Source organism: Palaemon carinicauda, chromosome 6 (assembly GCF_036898095.1).
Source record: "Palaemon carinicauda isolate YSFRI2023 chromosome 6, ASM3689809v2, whole genome shotgun sequence".
Lineage (NCBI taxonomy): Eukaryota > Metazoa > Arthropoda > Malacostraca > Decapoda > Palaemonidae > Palaemon > Palaemon carinicauda.
In genome coordinates this window covers 33,113,978-33,130,349 of record NC_090730.1, presented here as the reverse complement: position 1 = coordinate 33,130,349, position 16,372 = coordinate 33,113,978, and the positions used below count along the sequence as shown (strand labels likewise).

The window sequence follows — 16,372 nt, the reverse complement described above, 5'->3', positions numbered from 1 at the left end:
CACACAGCCTGAGACGAGAGTCTTATTAGTCCTATTGCCGCAATAATTTTGAGCCCCGAGCTGAGCTGAGTGTCCACTCCCTTTCCCTAAAGAGAAGTCTATGGTGTTATGTTTTGTCTTTACTTCAGGATGTGGTACCAGAGTTTATTCAATGGACATGGAGCTTCAATGGTTCTTGGTTTGCTTTATTGTCTAGCTCCTTGTGGGGATATACTATAATGCAGTCATTGCACACCAATTAAGAGTCATTGCAGCGTTCCCTTGGCCCATAGCAGAACTTGCCTTTTACCCCTCTACTTTACCATTGTTCTTGCTTCCTCTCCTCCATCATTTTGTCTAGCCTCTTCAACATTTACCTAATAGTGTAACTAGGGTTTTACCCTAGATGGACTTTGGATGCTGAGTGTCCTCAAAGGTGCCAGTGCTGGGCTATTTCATCTAAATTTCCAAATCTAATCCAATCCATTTCTAGTTCTCAAGAATATGTATGCACCTGACTCTTTTCTTGGGCCGGATCTTGCATATTCTACAGTGAATTGTTCCTAGAGCAGTTCACTGAGCCTCAGTTCCCTCTGGAGAATGAAGCAGCTTTGGAGTTAATGAACCCTAAAGAGCAGGGAGACTGCCTTGCCTTTAGACATTGAGAACTCCAGAGTTGGAGGGGGACTTTATTTAGGTCAATGAGCTTATTCCTGACTACAATAGCCTTGGAGAGGCAACCACAGCACCTTAATCCAGAACAGTTTGAACTCCAAGCGACAATTTGGACCTCCCTGATCTGAGCTAGCTAGAGGGGCTTGGACTGGGTGAACTCCTAATCTGAGAATTCTCTCTGGTTTACCCATTCTGGAAAGCTTTTGGTTCCCAAACTCACTCTGCATAGAAGGATGTGTCCAAGAGGAGCTGTCTTACTCCCCTGTATTTCAACCTGATAAATCTGTGGGCTGAAGGTAAGCCTGCCCCTGGATTGTGTTAAAAGCAAAAGGAACCTCTTTTTCTTCTGCCAATTTGACAACTATGGAGTTCACTGCCATTGCCTCTTTCCAGACAGTATCATTTGTTCACCCATGATTATTCACGGTAGGGGACTTCACCAGTTCTATGAGGCTGGCTGTCCAGGAGGAGAAGCAAATCTCAGCAGGTTATTACTGTCTGGAGGAAAGGCAATTGCTTTCTTGAACTCATCAAACAGCCAACCTGTAGGCTAACTTTACCTGGAGGAGAAGAGATGCAGTGGCATCTTACTTTTTCTGACAGATTTTGGCATAGTAGCACAGCTCTGCAGAAGACATTGGTCCAAAACTCTACATTACTCTTTCAAAAGGGATGTGGGGACATTGGCAGTCGACTGACCACTAGAATTCCCTTTTCCATTCTAACAGGGCTTAGGTAGTGCCATGGCCTCTGGACCATGGTCTTTCACTGTCTTGGGTCAAAGTTCTCTTATTTGAGGGTACACATGCAAGCTATTCTGTCTTGATTCTCTTCCTCTTGTTTTTATAGATTTTATATGATAGATCTAATTTAATGTTGATGCTCCTCGTGAAATATTTTTTTATTGTTATTACTTCTCTTTTTATTTCCTTGTTTCCTTTCCTCACTCCTTGGGCTTATAGCCTTATGCCTTTCCAACTAGGGTTGTAGCTTAGCTAGTAATAATAATAATAATAATAGTAATAATAATAAAAATATTATGCCGCGGGGGCATAACAACAATTAGAATAGCGCCAACGTATCCCCGAGTGTTGTAAGAGGCGACTAAAAGGGACGGGACGAGGGGGCTGGGAACCCCCTCTCCTGTACTATATACTCCTGTGAGACAAAGTAGAGGTGGAGCTGGGGGAGAATGACTGCTCCCCACACTCTAATTTTGGGGTGTCTGAATGTGCGTGGATGTAGTACGATAGAGAGTAAAAGATGTGAGATTGGAAGTATGCTTATGAATAGAAGAATGGATATATTGGTTTTGTGTGAGACAAAGATAAAAGGGAAGGGTGAAGTGACTGGTAGAGTGTCTGGGATTGAAAGGGGAAGAGCAAGAGAGGGTGTGGCTTTATTGCTGAGTGAATGGATGACAGATAAAGTAGCGGAATGGAAGGAAATATCATCTAAGTTAATGTGGGTAAGGGTTAGGTTGGGTAGGGAATGTTGGGCTTTTGTTAGTGCGTATGGGCCAGGTTGTGAGAAAAGTGAAGAAGAGCAGAATGAGTTCTGGAATGGATTAACTAGGTGTGTAGAAGGACTAGGTAGAAGGAATTCTGTAGTTGTCATGGGTGACTTAAATGCTTGAGTGGGCGCTGGAGAGGTAGAAGGTGTCATTGGGAAGTATGGCTTACCAGGTGAAAATGAGAGTAGTAAGAGACTGGTAGATATCTGTGTTGAGCAAGAGATGGTGATAAGTTCTTGCTTTTTCAAAAAGAAAGATGAAAACAAATATACATGAGTAAGAGTGGCAAATGGAAAATTGGTTGAAAGGGCTTTAATGGATTATGTGTTGATAACAAAAAGAATGTTTGGAAGATTGAAAGACGTGCACATGTTTAGGGGTATGGCTAATGGTATGCCTAATTATTTTTTAGTGGAAGGAAAATTAGTTGTAGCAAAAGAGTGGGGCGATGTAAAAGGGAGGTAGGAAGGTTGAAGAGTCAACAAAACCTGAGGTAAAAATTGAATATCAAGAAAGTTTGAAAAAGGCATATGACAGAGTGAAAGTAAGAGAAACAGGTAATTTAGAGGAGGAGTGGAAGTTAAAGAAAATTTTGTTGGGATTGAAAGTGATGTGTTTGGCAAAAAGTTTGTTGGAGCGGCATGAGGAAGGGTAGTGAATGGTGGAATGAAGGAGTGAAGGTAAAAGTGGAAGAGAAAAAGAGGGCATTTGAAGAATGACTGTAGAGTAACAGTGTAGAGAAGTATGAAAGATATAGAGAGAAAAGTATGGAAGTAAAGCGCAAGGTAACTGAGGCAAAGAGGGCGGCTGACCTGAGGTGGGATCAGGGATAGGGTTGTTTATATGAAGAGAATAAGAAGTTTTGGAAAGGAGTGAAGAGAGTAAGAAAGGCTGGTTCGAGAATTGAAGAGATGGTGAAAGATGGAAATGGAAGGTTGTTAAAAGAAGAGGAAGCAAGGAAAAGGTGGGCAGAATATTTTGAAAGTTTACTGAATGTTGAGGATAATAGGGAGGCAGATATAATTGCTGTTGCAGGTGTTGGGGTGCCAGTGATGGGAGATGAGAATGAGAGAGAGATTACAAGAGAGGAAGTGAGGAGAGCACTAGATGAAGCGAGAGTAGGAAAAGCACCTGGTATGGATGGCGTGAGAGCCGAGATGTTGAAGGAAGTGAGTGTGACTGTACGTGAATGGTTGGTGAGATTGTTTAATATGTGTTTTGTGTTGTCAATGGTACCAGTAGATTGGGTTTGTGCATGTATTGTACCACTATATAAGGGTAAGGGAGATGTGCATGAGTGTTGTAATTCAAGGGGTATTAGTTTGTTGAGTGTGGTTGGAAAAGTGTATGGTAGAGTACTGATTAATAGAATTAAGGATAAAACAGAGAATGCAATCTTAGAAGTACAGGGTGGTTTTAGAAGAGGTAGGGGATATATGAATCAGATTTTTACGGTTAGGCAGATATGCGAGAAATATTTAGCAAAAGGTAAGGAGGTGTATGTTGCATTTATGGATCCGGAGAAAGCGTATGATAGAGTTCATAGGGAAGCGGTGTGGAAGGTGATGAGATTATATGGAATTGGTGGAAGGTTGTTGCAAGCAGTGAAAAGTTTCTACAAAGGTAGTAAAGTGTGTGTTAGGGTAGGAAATGAAGTGAGCAATTGGTTTCCGGTGAGAGTGGGGCTGAGACAGGGATGTGTAAAGTCGCCATGGGTGTTTAACTTGTACGTTGATGGAGTGGTGAGAGAGGTGAATGCTCGAGTGCTTGGACGAGAATTGAAACTGATAGACGAGATTGATCATGAATGAGAGGTAAATCAGTTGTTGTTTGCGGATGATACTGTACTGGTTGCAGACTCAGAAGAGCAGCTTGACCGATTAGTGACAGAATTTGAAATGGTATGTGAGAGAAGGAAGATGAGAGTTAATGTGGGTAAGAGTAAGGTTGAGACGTACGAGAAGGGAAGGTGGTGCAAGGTTGAATGGAGAGTTACTTGAGGAGTTGGATCAGTTTAAGTACTTGGGGTCTGTTGTTGCAGCAAATGGTGGAGTGGAAGCAGATGTACATCACTGAGTGAATGAAGGATGTAAAGTGTTGGGGGGAGTGAAGGGAGTGGTAAAGAATAGAGGGTTGGGCATGAATGTAAAGAGAGTTCTATATGAGAAAGTGATTGTACCAACTGTGATGTATGGATCGGAGTTGTGGGGAATGAAAATGACGGAGAGACAGAAATTGAATGTGTTTGAGATGAAGTGTCTGAGGAGTATGGCTGGTGTATCTCGAGTAGACAGTGTTAGGAATGAAGTAGTGAGGGTACGAACGAGTTAATAAATTAATTAGCAGCTAGAATGGATATGAATGTGATGAGGTGGTTTGGCCATGTTGAGAGAATGGAAAATGGCTGTCTACTAAAGAAGGTGAAGAATGCAAGAGTTGATGGGAGAAGTACAAGAGGAAGGCCAAGGTTTGGGTGGATGGATGGAGTAAGGAAAGCTCCAGGTGATAGAGGGATAGATGTGAGAGGCAAGAGAGCATGCTAGAAATAGGAATGAAAGGCGAGCGATTGTGACGCAGTTCCGGTAGGCCCTGCTGCTTCCTCCGGTTATTATTATTATTATTATTGATTGCTAAGCTACAACCCTAGTTGGAAAAGCAGAATGCTATAAGCCCAGGGGCTCCAACAGGGAAAATAGCCCAGTGAGGAAAGGAAACAAGGAAAAAATAAATATGATAAGAATAACATTACAATAAATATCTATATAATATAAAAACTTTAACAAAACAAGAGGAAGAGAAATTAGATAGGATAGTGTGCTCGAGTGTACCCTCAAACAAGAGGTTGCCTTGGATTACCGAGGAGGTAGCAGCAGTAGGGGATTCAGCGTTATGAAGTTTCATGTCTGGTGGATAACGAGGGAGGGTGGGCTGTGGCATCCTAGCAGTACCAGCCAAACTCAGTTGAGTGCCTCGTCAGACTTGGAGGAGCGTAGAGAGGAAAGGTCCCCTTTTTTTATGTTCGTTTGATGTCGGCTACCCCCCAAAATTGGGGGAAGTGCCTTGGTATATGTATGTAATGATAATAATAATAATAATAATTTGGGAATATGGTTCAGCACCCATGAAATGGCTTGGAGGCATATGATTTTCTCCTGTTCAGTCTGAATTGCTACGTAATCAATAAAAAAATTATCTCTGGGTTTCATGAGGATCCTGGTGGCTCCCAGGTAACCCCAATGTGAGGGGTATCTCAATCTACTGGTTCTACTCTTTGAGGTCCTGAGAAAGACACTTAAATGTGCCACAAGGCCATGAAGTCACTTGCACTTTTCATCTATACTATACTAAGCAGTACAGTCAGCTCTCCATCATTGTGGATTTTGATGTTGCTGTTTCAATATTCCACAGTATTGAGGTCAATATAATGTTTGAAATAGTTTCAATTTTCAAACTATTCAGGCTTCTTTGTACTAGGCCTTCACCCCGTTTTCCTCCCTGTACACCACTTCTCTGGCTGACGACTCATTCTCCTAGTGTCCTTAATCACAAAAGTATCTCCCACAAGTGTGTGTCAAGTAACTAATGTCAAGTTACATAAGGATTTGTTACTTACTATGTATGTAAAATTACATATACATGTGCACCACATATTCAATACTGAACACTACTACTGTATTGTACCTTAATGATTGCAATATGCATCACAAGATTTTGCTGCGTAGATTTGAAAATGATAACTGGTGTTGTACTTGAACTGTACAGACTTTTCTTTTTATCTTATTTTAAATGTTTCTGTATACAAAATGACTTACTGTACATAAATAGAGGCTTCATATTAGGAGATGAGCTGGTAGCGTTGTGAAGCAACTTCACAAAGACAACAATCACGAGTGACATGTCGTCTCACTCAAGCTATTCTGTGGTGATAGTACTGTACATATATTACAGTAATATACATTACAGTATCAGTGAGTGCTATTAAAATAGGAACAAAATTGTCTTGTTGCTACTTATATATAATGTGATGTAGCAACAACTTATACGTTATGAGTAGTCTTACCTTGTACTATAGCTGTGTTAGTAATGCACAATTACCTTTGTAAATTAATATAAACTACAATACTGTGATAGAAACCACATGAAAACAATGTAGTACTGTGCAGTATGGTGTGTTTTTTAGGGTATTAGTCTACCACGCATAAGAAAGGGTCATTTGTTTCGGGACGGTGGGGGGTTATAAGTTGACTCATCCTAGCTTAGGGCACCAATATTACAAAGTTGTTTACTTATCGCGGGTGTTACTTAATCCCCACAATGACAGAGGGCTGACTGGATCTCCTGTGCATAAATGGCATTTTTTTGCAGTATTCTGAAGTGGATGTCTGCAGCAGTTCTCTACAGATGTCTACTAGGGAAAGTGGAGCATCTGTTATTAATGATGTAGGTGGTCTCTTTCTCTGTTTGCGACTACTCTTCAGCAGATCATGGACTTCTTTATCTACTTCCACTGATAGAAGCTCCTCTCAGTTTTGGCTGTGAAAAGCTATTGCTTAGCCATGAGCCAAGTGTTTAAACTGGGAGCTTGGTCCTCTCTTCCTCATGGCAGTTGTCTATGCTCATGAGGAGCTTCAAGCAACCGATTCACCCTAGGAACCCAGGCTCCCAGAGTGGGATGATACCTTTGTCCTGAAGGCTTTGGAGCATCCTCTCTGAGAGTCCATAAGAAGGTCATCTGAATAGTATGTTACTCTGAAATCTGTTTTTCTGGTAGCCTTATTTCAAAAGGAGTAGACGATATTCAAGGACTGGTTCATCAGGTTAGCTCCTCTAGGGGGATTCGGTTCAATTTCTTTTGTCTTCGAACTTGATTTCCTAGCTAAAGCCACGAACCCGTTAATCCATGTCCTTAGGTTTCAGTCCTTGATCTCCAGCCTCCGAGACTTTGCTACCCACGAGGGATCTGCAGTGTTTCTTTTCTGTTCATCTCACACAAGAGCTCGCAAAATCAAGCACCTTGCCCAATTGTTGTCTTTTAGAAAGAGTCTGTCAGTTTCCCAGATACTGGAGGCAGGTATTTGAAGAAGTCAAGACAACATTTACCTCCTCTACCTTTAGGACTTTGCCCACAAGTCCATTTCTTTTGGACTTGTGGTGGCTCCTCAACAAATGTTGTGGTTCTCCTAGCTTCCTCACGAGTCAGACAAGTATCTCATGCTTCCTCCCAGGACAGATAAGCATCTCGTGCTCCCTCATGGGACAGAGAAGCCTCCCATTTAAGGTAGAGTTTTTGCATAAGCATAGAATGAAAAGCAAAATGATTAGTACCTTTCGTTCTTCTTTCTTCCCCATCTATTGGAGGAACAGCAGCTGTGCCTGCTAAATGCTGGATTGGACACTTGATGCATTATGCATTTAAACTTCATAACTGAGCCTCTGTTCTAACGAGATCTGTTAAGAAACAACTCTCCCATCTTTTTACAAAGGGGAGTGATAATGAGTGTCCACAAATCCTTTGGTTCACATTAACCTTGATTTTATACTATTTCCAACGTGGTTCCCACTAATCAAGGAGAAAAGGTAGTTCTGTGACCTAGTAAAAAATTTCATGTAAATTAGCTGATTAGGCTGTTTGAGTTGTCTTCCTCAATCCTATCATGGAACAAGGGAGAATGGTACATTTTATGGTAAAATTTCCTACCATTCCAGATTGTAAGAAATGCCTCCAACAAGTTGTGAATTGCAAATTTAAAGTTAAGTCTCTCCTAACTAAAAGGACTAAAGGTTTGTATTTGAATAGAAACAAATATCAGATTTTAAAATTAATTTGTATCTTCCCTAGTTATGCAAGCTATATCTCGAGAATATTTATCATCACCTGAAAAAAATAAACTATAGGTGCCTTGTGTTTTGGTAAAATAGTTTTAAATGATTATTGACAAAGCTAAATACACTATTCTTTGTTACACTCCCCTTTAAAATTTAACCCAAACTACAATACTAAAGCTCTCAAAATAAGATGTAAAAAACAAAATTACAATAGCATCACATGACATTATTCAATAATAAAAATCGAAGACAAAACTTTCTAAGGGAAACCAGGTAGTAGACAGTAGTGCTGTTAGTGCACTTGAAGGTCTTTGCAGTGTCCTTTCGGACCCTAGCTTCGCTCACTTTTTGGCCTTCTACTGTACCTCTATTCCCGCTTCTTTTCTTTCACCTTGCTCTTAACTGTTCCTGCATTTTGCAGCTGCAAGGTATTACCCTCTGTTGCATATAAACACTGAATAACCTCCAGCCCCCTTCTGACCCAAGTCCATAATCAGCATTAATAATCTTATATGTAATACTAATAAATTCAATTAATAATTGTTTAATTATTAACAATTCTCTAAGGCAGTTTTAACCAACAAAGTAAGCAATTCATAGGCTCTCACAGGGCTACCCCATTGGGGAGGTTGTGCAGTCAATGTAATTTATGCTGCACACTGTAGGCATTACTGAAAGGTCTTTGCAATGTTCTTCTGACCCTAGCTACATTTGCTTTATATAGTTTTACATTACCTCCATTCCTGCTTCCCTTCTTATGTTTACCTGCTCAACCACTCTTTTACTTCATAGTCTAGCTCCAAAGTTTTCCCTTGGTACTTGGACACTGAATGGCTTTACAGGCCCCAACATTGGGTTATATGGCCCAAATTCATAAATCCAGTCTGATGGGGCTAGCCAGAAGATACGCACCTCACTGTAGACGTAATATTATCGTTTTGCAGCGTGACTTCCAACTCTAGCTAAATTCGCTTTTTGCTCTTCTATTTTATCTTGGTTATTCTTCAATTTTACTCTCCAACCTCTATTTTTTTTTTTTCATGCTGCAGCTGATGAGCTTTTTCCTAGTTGTACTTTGACACTGAATGTTCTTCCAAGCCCCAGTGTTCCATAATTCCAGGTTTAGACTAGTGGAAGTAGACCAACAGGAAAAAATACTTGTAAATGTCACCAGAATATTGAAAGTTTCCTTCATGCAAATACTTATACATTTTTTTAATATAAATATTAAGATGCATTGAGGAATGGCATCCTCATTCATAGCCCCTGCTTGTGTGGCAAATAAAAAACTTGATTCATATATGTCTAATCATAAGTATTTTTCAGGGAAACAAAATATACTCATCCCCAGTACAAAATATCAATTTATTAAAATTATCTTTACTATTTGGTACTATTAGGTCTGGATGTGCGAATATCATCCATTCTCTAAGGAAATTATACATATAGTAAATGCAATACAATATGCAGTACCCCATAACACTTTAATTATGATCTTTTAACTCTTTAAACGTCTCCAATGTTTCAGAAGATGCACATACAGAACAATAATTTTGAACTAGTTCAGTAACGATTTCTGTATTTCTCTCTGCTTCTGCTTCTACTGCGTGTCCTATCCCGTTTATAGTCATCATAATATTTATTTTTTCTATCTCTGTGATATTCCTCTTTGCTATGGAAATCCTTTTGCTTTTTGCTATTTTCATATATCTGTCCTCTAGATCTTTCACTATCACCCTTATAACTGCTACTAGATGAGTCTCTCTGAAAATGACTTCTGCTCGCACCATACTCCCCTCTATCCAGGAATTTCTTTTTCTCTGTCAAATTTTGGTTTGAGTATGCATTAGTCGATTCATATTTTTCATAACCTAGATCCCTTTTTTCTTCTTTAATTTTGGGGACATTATTATCATAAGCATGGGTTTTTGACTTGTGCTTCCTCTTTTTCTTAATCCTACGAATGCTATCACTGTCCTCAGAAGATGAATGCTTTCTGTGTTTTAATTTATGCTTATGCTTCTTCTTGAAGGAATTGCTATCTGAATCTTCACTTGAAGAGGAGGAGGATGATAGTGAACTATCATCAGAAGATGATGATGATGATGATTCTTGCATCTTTCTTTTCTTCTTTGATTTTTCTTTTTTGACCTTATGACTTTCTACTTTTTCTGTCTTGATCATTCTTTCTGAAATGGAGAATTAATGTTGAATATTTTTTTTTTTAAAGTGATTTTTAAGTTGAACAGATTTTTTACCTTGTGTTCTGTTATCAAATAGCAGAAATTTTACATCTACAATATCCTGAAAGTGTAGTATGAAGGCATGATTATGAGAGCTTGTGGTAAAAAAACTTTCTTAAACTAGAATATTATCTTATAGATAATATATGCCTACTTAACACAATATTTATCTGATATCTACCAAGGTTAGTCTTCTGATCAGAGAAAAAGAATAATTTTAGGATACCCAAAAATTATATTACAAAAGCAATGTCCATAAGCCATTCCTCAGCACCAAGAAGCCTATAAAGAAATGAGCACAAAAAACTAAAGTACAGTAAGACAAAAATTAGTAGTAACATACACTTGGTTTCAAAACCACAGGAGGAGAAGGTACTCATGAAAAACGCCAAGAGATTGAGAGAGGTACCAATTGATTTCATCTTCACCAGACAAAGGTATAGAAATACTGCCAAGAACTCAAAAATGTATCAACTCACACTCACACTCACTCTCACTCTCTCTCTCTCTCTCTGAAACAATTTTTATTTAGTTAACAGCACATAATCCAAAGTATGACCAGTTTCTAACATTAGTTATTTCTTGGCATAATATAGGCTATACATTGCACTTTTATAACCATAACATCCTCATTTCACTGATAGGATACTGTTCTACGTCAGGCACATGTGATTCTGTGCTGCCTCTAGACGGGCTTCTGGAAAAATGTTTCCTCTCATGCATGTATCCTGCTTAGTTATGAAAGGTTTTAACTTCTCTTATATAATGTATGAAGCGTTTGGGCCAATCAGTATATAGTTTCTCAAGACCGATTCATAACCAATTTGAGATTTCTTTAAAATGGATGAATGGCTTTTCTTTTCACTCCGTCTTTGCAACTAGTTCTTCCATGCATCATTCCATTTTTCTCAAAAGGTAAGGAATAATCATGCTGCATAATGAAATTTATTTGCTTGCACTTTTATCTTATGGTGTACTATGGTTATGATGCAACGCACTTGAAGCTGACAACTACTACTTGATTCTCAAGCACAGTCTATAACACATAGATAACAGAGTTGCCAGCGGACATCAGCTTCGGACATCGTCTTCCGGTCTTTTTCTGGTAAACAGAGTAGAAATCCTGGTAGACAACTTTACCTGGTACCACTGTTTGTAACCATATCAACTATCCTTATTTCAACGCTTATGACGTCACTCTTTCGATTTGGATATGGTAAAAGTGTTTGTTTGACAGACACTGTTCGACCGTGTGGACTCACGTTTAGATAGAAATCACAGCGGCTATAATGGAACTGAAAAATGGTAAAAATTCTGGACCAGATGATATTCTAGCAGAGTTCTTAAAAAGTCTAGCGGGTGATGCTAAGGAAGAACTGAAACTATTATGCCACATGATTTATGGGAATGGAGACTGGCCAGAAGATCACACATATCTGCATGATTGCCTTCCCTAAGAAACCAAAAACAATAAAGTTTTCAGACATAGAACAATAAGCTTAAGGGGCCCGGCTAGTATGTCAATATATAGGGGTATAGGACAAGAAACACAAAATCCTGAAAAAAAATCACTGAGCTTTGTAAGGCAACGGAGAATACGTTTACAGAATATTTTGTGAAAATTCCTCAAACTTTCATAATTACAGAGTAACTGTTTTTCTTGGTTTTGGCAAGAATTTCATAATGCAAGAGGAAAAGACAATTTCAACATCTCACTAACACAAGGAAGAAGAAAATTGGCTCCAATAAGAGTTTAGAAGTAGGTAATATCGGTGATATTAGGAGTTAGTAAAGGATGAAGGAGCAACTGTCTCGCCTAACCAGGAGCCTAAAGAAGCAAGATATTGTTTTGGGGTGTTTGAATGTGCGTGGATGTAGTACGATAGAGAGTAAAATATGTGAGATTGGAAGTATGTTTAGAAGTAGAAGGATGGATGTATTGGCCTTGTGTGAGACAAAGATGAAAGGAAAGGGTGAAGTGATGTTAGGTGAAAGGTCAGGTAGAGTGTCTGGGATTGAAAGGGGAAGAGTGAGAGAGGGTGTGGCGTTATTGCTCAGTGAATGGATGACGGGTAAAGTAGTGGAATGGAAGGAGATATCATCTAGGTTAATGTGGGTAAAGGTTAGGTTGGGTAGGGAATGTTGGGCGTTTGTCAGTGCGTATGGGCCAGGTAGTGAGAAAAGTGAAGAAGAGCGGAATGAGTTCTGGAATGAATTAACTAGGTGTGTAGAAGGACTGGGTAGAAGGAATTATGTAGTTGTCATGGGTGACTTAAATGCTAGAGTGGGTGCTGGAGAGGTAGAAGGTGTCATTGGGAAGTATGGCGTACCAGGTGAAAATGAGTGGTGAGAGGCTGGTAGATATGTGTTGAACAAGAGATGGTAATAAGTGCTATCTTTTTTAAAAAGAAAGATAATAATAAGTATACATGGGTAAGAGTGGCAAATGGAAGAGTAGTAGAAAGGCATTAATGGATTATGTGTTGATAACTAAAAGAATGTTTGGAAGATTGAAAGACGTGCACATGTTTAGGGGTATGGCTAACGGTATATCTGATCATTTTTTGGTGGAAGGAAAATTAGTTGTAGCAAAAGAGTGGAGGAATAGAGTAGGTGGATGTAAAAGGGAGCTAGTGAGGGTTGAAGAGCTAATAAAACCGGGGGTAAAAAGTAAATACTGTATCAGGAAAGGTTGAAAATGGCATATGACGAGGTGAGAGTAAGAGAAACTGGTAATTTAGAGGAGTGGAAGTTAGCAAAAGAAAATTTTGTTGGGATTGCGAGTGATGTATGTGGCAAGAAGGTTGTTGGAGGCAGCATGAGGAAGGGCAGTGAATGGTGGAATGAAGGAGTGAAGGTAAAAGTGGAAGAGAAAAAGAGGGCTTTTGAAGAATGGCTGCAGAGTAATAGTAAAGAGAAGTATGAAAAATATAGAGAGAAAAATGTGGAAGTAAAGCGCAAGGTACGTGAGGCAAAGAGGGCAGCTGACCTGAGGTGGGGTCAGGGATTGGGTCAGTCATATGAAGAGAATAAGAAGAAGTTTTGGAAAGAAGTGAAGAGAGTAAGGAAGGCTGGCGCAAAAATTGAAGAGACAGTGAAAGATGGAAATGGAAGGTTGTTAAAAGGAAAGGAGGCAAGGAAAAGGTGGGCGGAATATTTTGAAAGTTTGCTGAATGTTGAGGATAATAGGGAGGCAGATATAATTGCTGTTCCAGGTGTTGAGGTGCCAGTGATGGGAGATGAGAATGAGAGAGAGATTACAATAGAGGAAGTGAGGAGAGCACTAGATGAAACGAGAGTAGGAAAAGCATATGGTATGGATGGTGTGAAAGCTGAGATGTTGAAGGAAGTGGGTGTGACTGTACTTGAATGGTTGGCGAGATTGTTTAATATGTGTTTTGTCTTGTCAATGGTACCAGTAGATTGGGTTTGTGCATGTATTGTACCACTATATAAGGGTAAGGGAGATGTGCATGAGTGCTGTAATCCAAGGGGTATTAGTTTGTTGAGTGTAGTTGGAAAAGTGTATGGTTGAGTAATGATTAATAGGATTAAGGATAAAACAGAGAATGCAATCTTGGAAGTACAGGGTGGTTTTAGAAGAGGTAGGGGTTGTATGAATCAGATTTTTACAGTTAGGCAGATATGCGAGAAATATTTAGCAAAAGGTAAGGAGGTGTATGTTGCGTTTATGGATCTGGAGAAAGCATATGATAGAGTTGATAGGGAAACAATGTGGAATGTGATGAGGTTATATGGAGTTGGTGGAAGGTTGTTGCAAGCAGTGAAAAGTTTCTACAAAGGTAGTAAAGCATGTGTTAGAATAGGAAATGAAGTGAGTGATTGGTTTCCGGTGAGAGTGGGGCTGAGACAGGGATGTGTGATGTCGCCGTGGTTGTTTAACTTGTATGTTGATAGAGTGGTGAGAGAGGTGAATGCTCGAGCGCTTGGACGAGGATTAAAACTGGTAGGCGAGAATGACCATGAATGGGAGGTAAATCAGTTGTTGTCTGCGGATGATACTGTACTGGTAGCAGACACAGAAGAGAAGCTTGACCGACTAGTGAGAGAATTTGGAAGGGTGTGTGAGAGAAGGAAGTTGAGAGTTAATGTGGGTAAGAGTAAGGTTATGAGATGTACGAGAAGGGAAGGTGGTGCAAGGTTGAATGTCATGTTGAATGGAGAGTTACTTGAGGAGGTGGATCAGTTTAAGTACTTGGGGTCTGTTGTTGCAGCAAATGGTGGAGTGGAAGCAGATGTACGTCAGAGAGTCAATGAAGGTTGCAAAGTGTTGGGGGCAGTTAAGGGAGTAGTCAAAAATAGAGGGTTGGGCATGAATGTAAAGAGAGTTCTATATGAGAAAGTGATTGTACCAACTGTGATGTATGGATCGGAGTTGTGGGGAATGAAAGTGATGGAGAGACAGAAATTCAATGTGTTTGAGATGAAGTGTCTAAGGAGTATGGCTGGTGTATCTCGAGTAGATAGGGTTAGGAACGAAGTAGTGAGGGAGAGAACGGGTGTAAGAAATGCGTTAGCGGCTAGAGTGGATATGAATGTGTTGAGGTGGTTTGGCCATGTTGAGAGAATGGAAAATGGTTGTCTGCTAAAGAAGGTGATGAATGCAAGAGTTGATGGGAGAAGTACAAGAGGAAGGCCAAGGTTTGGGTGGATGGATGGTGTGAAGAAAGCTCTGGGTGATAGGAGGAGAGATGTGAGAGAGGCAAGAGAGCGTGCTAGAAATAGGAATGAATGGCGAGCGATTGTGACGCAGTTCCGGTAGGCCCTGCTGCTTCCCCCGGTGCCTTAGATGACCACGGAGGTAGAAGCAGTAGGGGATTCAGCATTATGAAGCTTCATCTGTGGTGGATAATGTGGGAGGTTGGGCTGTGGCACCCTAGGAGTACCAGCTGAACTCGGTTAAGTCCCTGGTTAGGCTGAAGGAACGTAGAGAGTAGAGGTCCCCTTTTTGTTTTGTTTCTTTGTTGATGTCGGCTACCCCCCAAAATTGGGGGAGGTGCCTTTGGTATATGTATGTATTTATGATTAGATTATGACAAATAACATTGTTTTGGTTTATCAATATCAAAAAATTAACATAAAAGTCATAAATCATAATTTGTTAATATTGTCTTTGTAAAAATACAAAGAAAAACTTTGTACGCCCTCATCTCAAAACTATACTTATTGACCTTCAAATTCAATCTTCTTCCTTAGTTTTAAAGATATAGCATTGAAATTCGGTATATAACTTAGAAAGACATTATAAAACAATCAAATAAGAGCCCTTTTTCATATTTTTTTTTTTCATATTTTTTTCTTAATTTTTTCCCTGATTTATGGGGTTTATTTTTCTATCATTATGAAAAAATTTATATCTAGCAAAAACAATGGATTTTAGAAAAAAAAACTGTTTAATTGGAGGTCTACAACAGGTCTATATAGGGTAGTAATCCCAGGTCTTAATATTAATCATCAAGGGAGACGATAGAATTTGAAAAACACTAATTTTCAGAATAAATCACCCCGGAGTCGCAAAACCGAAGGTCAGAGGCAAAAAACCTATGCAGTTTGAAGATGTCATAAGTCACCTTATTAAGTGGTATGAATGTCAAAGTTCCGTCCTTATATATGGAGCATATTTTATAAATTTTTGTTCCACAAACAATCTTGTTATTGGCGGTACTCTTTTCCAGCACAAGGACATCCACAAATATACATGACCTTCACCATGTGGCAATTACAAAAATCAAATACAGGAGATCACATAGCCATAAATAAAGAGAGAAGGACTCTGAGAAATGTAAGACGATATAGAGGCGTAGATATTGGTAGTAATCACCAGCTCCTCATTACTACACTAAAATTAAAACTGAAAGCACCCAACAGAAATGTAGATAGAATACCTAGATTTCATACAACTAAGCTTCTAGACGATGAACAGAGAAACCTTTTCAATTGAATGTATAAATCGATCTGTGGTCTTAGAAACCCCAAGAGACAAAGAGCAGACAATTAAGGTGTGATATTAAGAACATATATCAGTCTGTTGGTAATGAAGTTTTGGAATATCCAGTTACAAGGAGGAAACTCTGGATATAAAATGATACTTGGGATACTATAAAAAGAAAACAAA

General features: G+C 39.4%; 1 protein-coding gene across 1 annotated transcript in view; it reads right to left on the bottom strand.

Annotated features, from left to right (window-relative positions):
* Positions 1-9,287: 9,287 nt before the first annotated feature.
* LOC137642070 (RNA-binding motif protein, X-linked 2-like) overlaps positions 9,288-16,372 on the bottom strand; it is a 137,271-nt gene continuing 130,186 nt past the window's right edge. Inside the window, exon 5 of the mRNA XM_068374627.1 lies at positions 9,288-10,182. Within this exon, the coding sequence (XP_068230728.1) occupies positions 9,557-10,182 (626 nt within the window). The 3' untranslated portion in view covers positions 9,288-9,556. The remainder of the gene's footprint in view (positions 10,183-16,372) is intronic.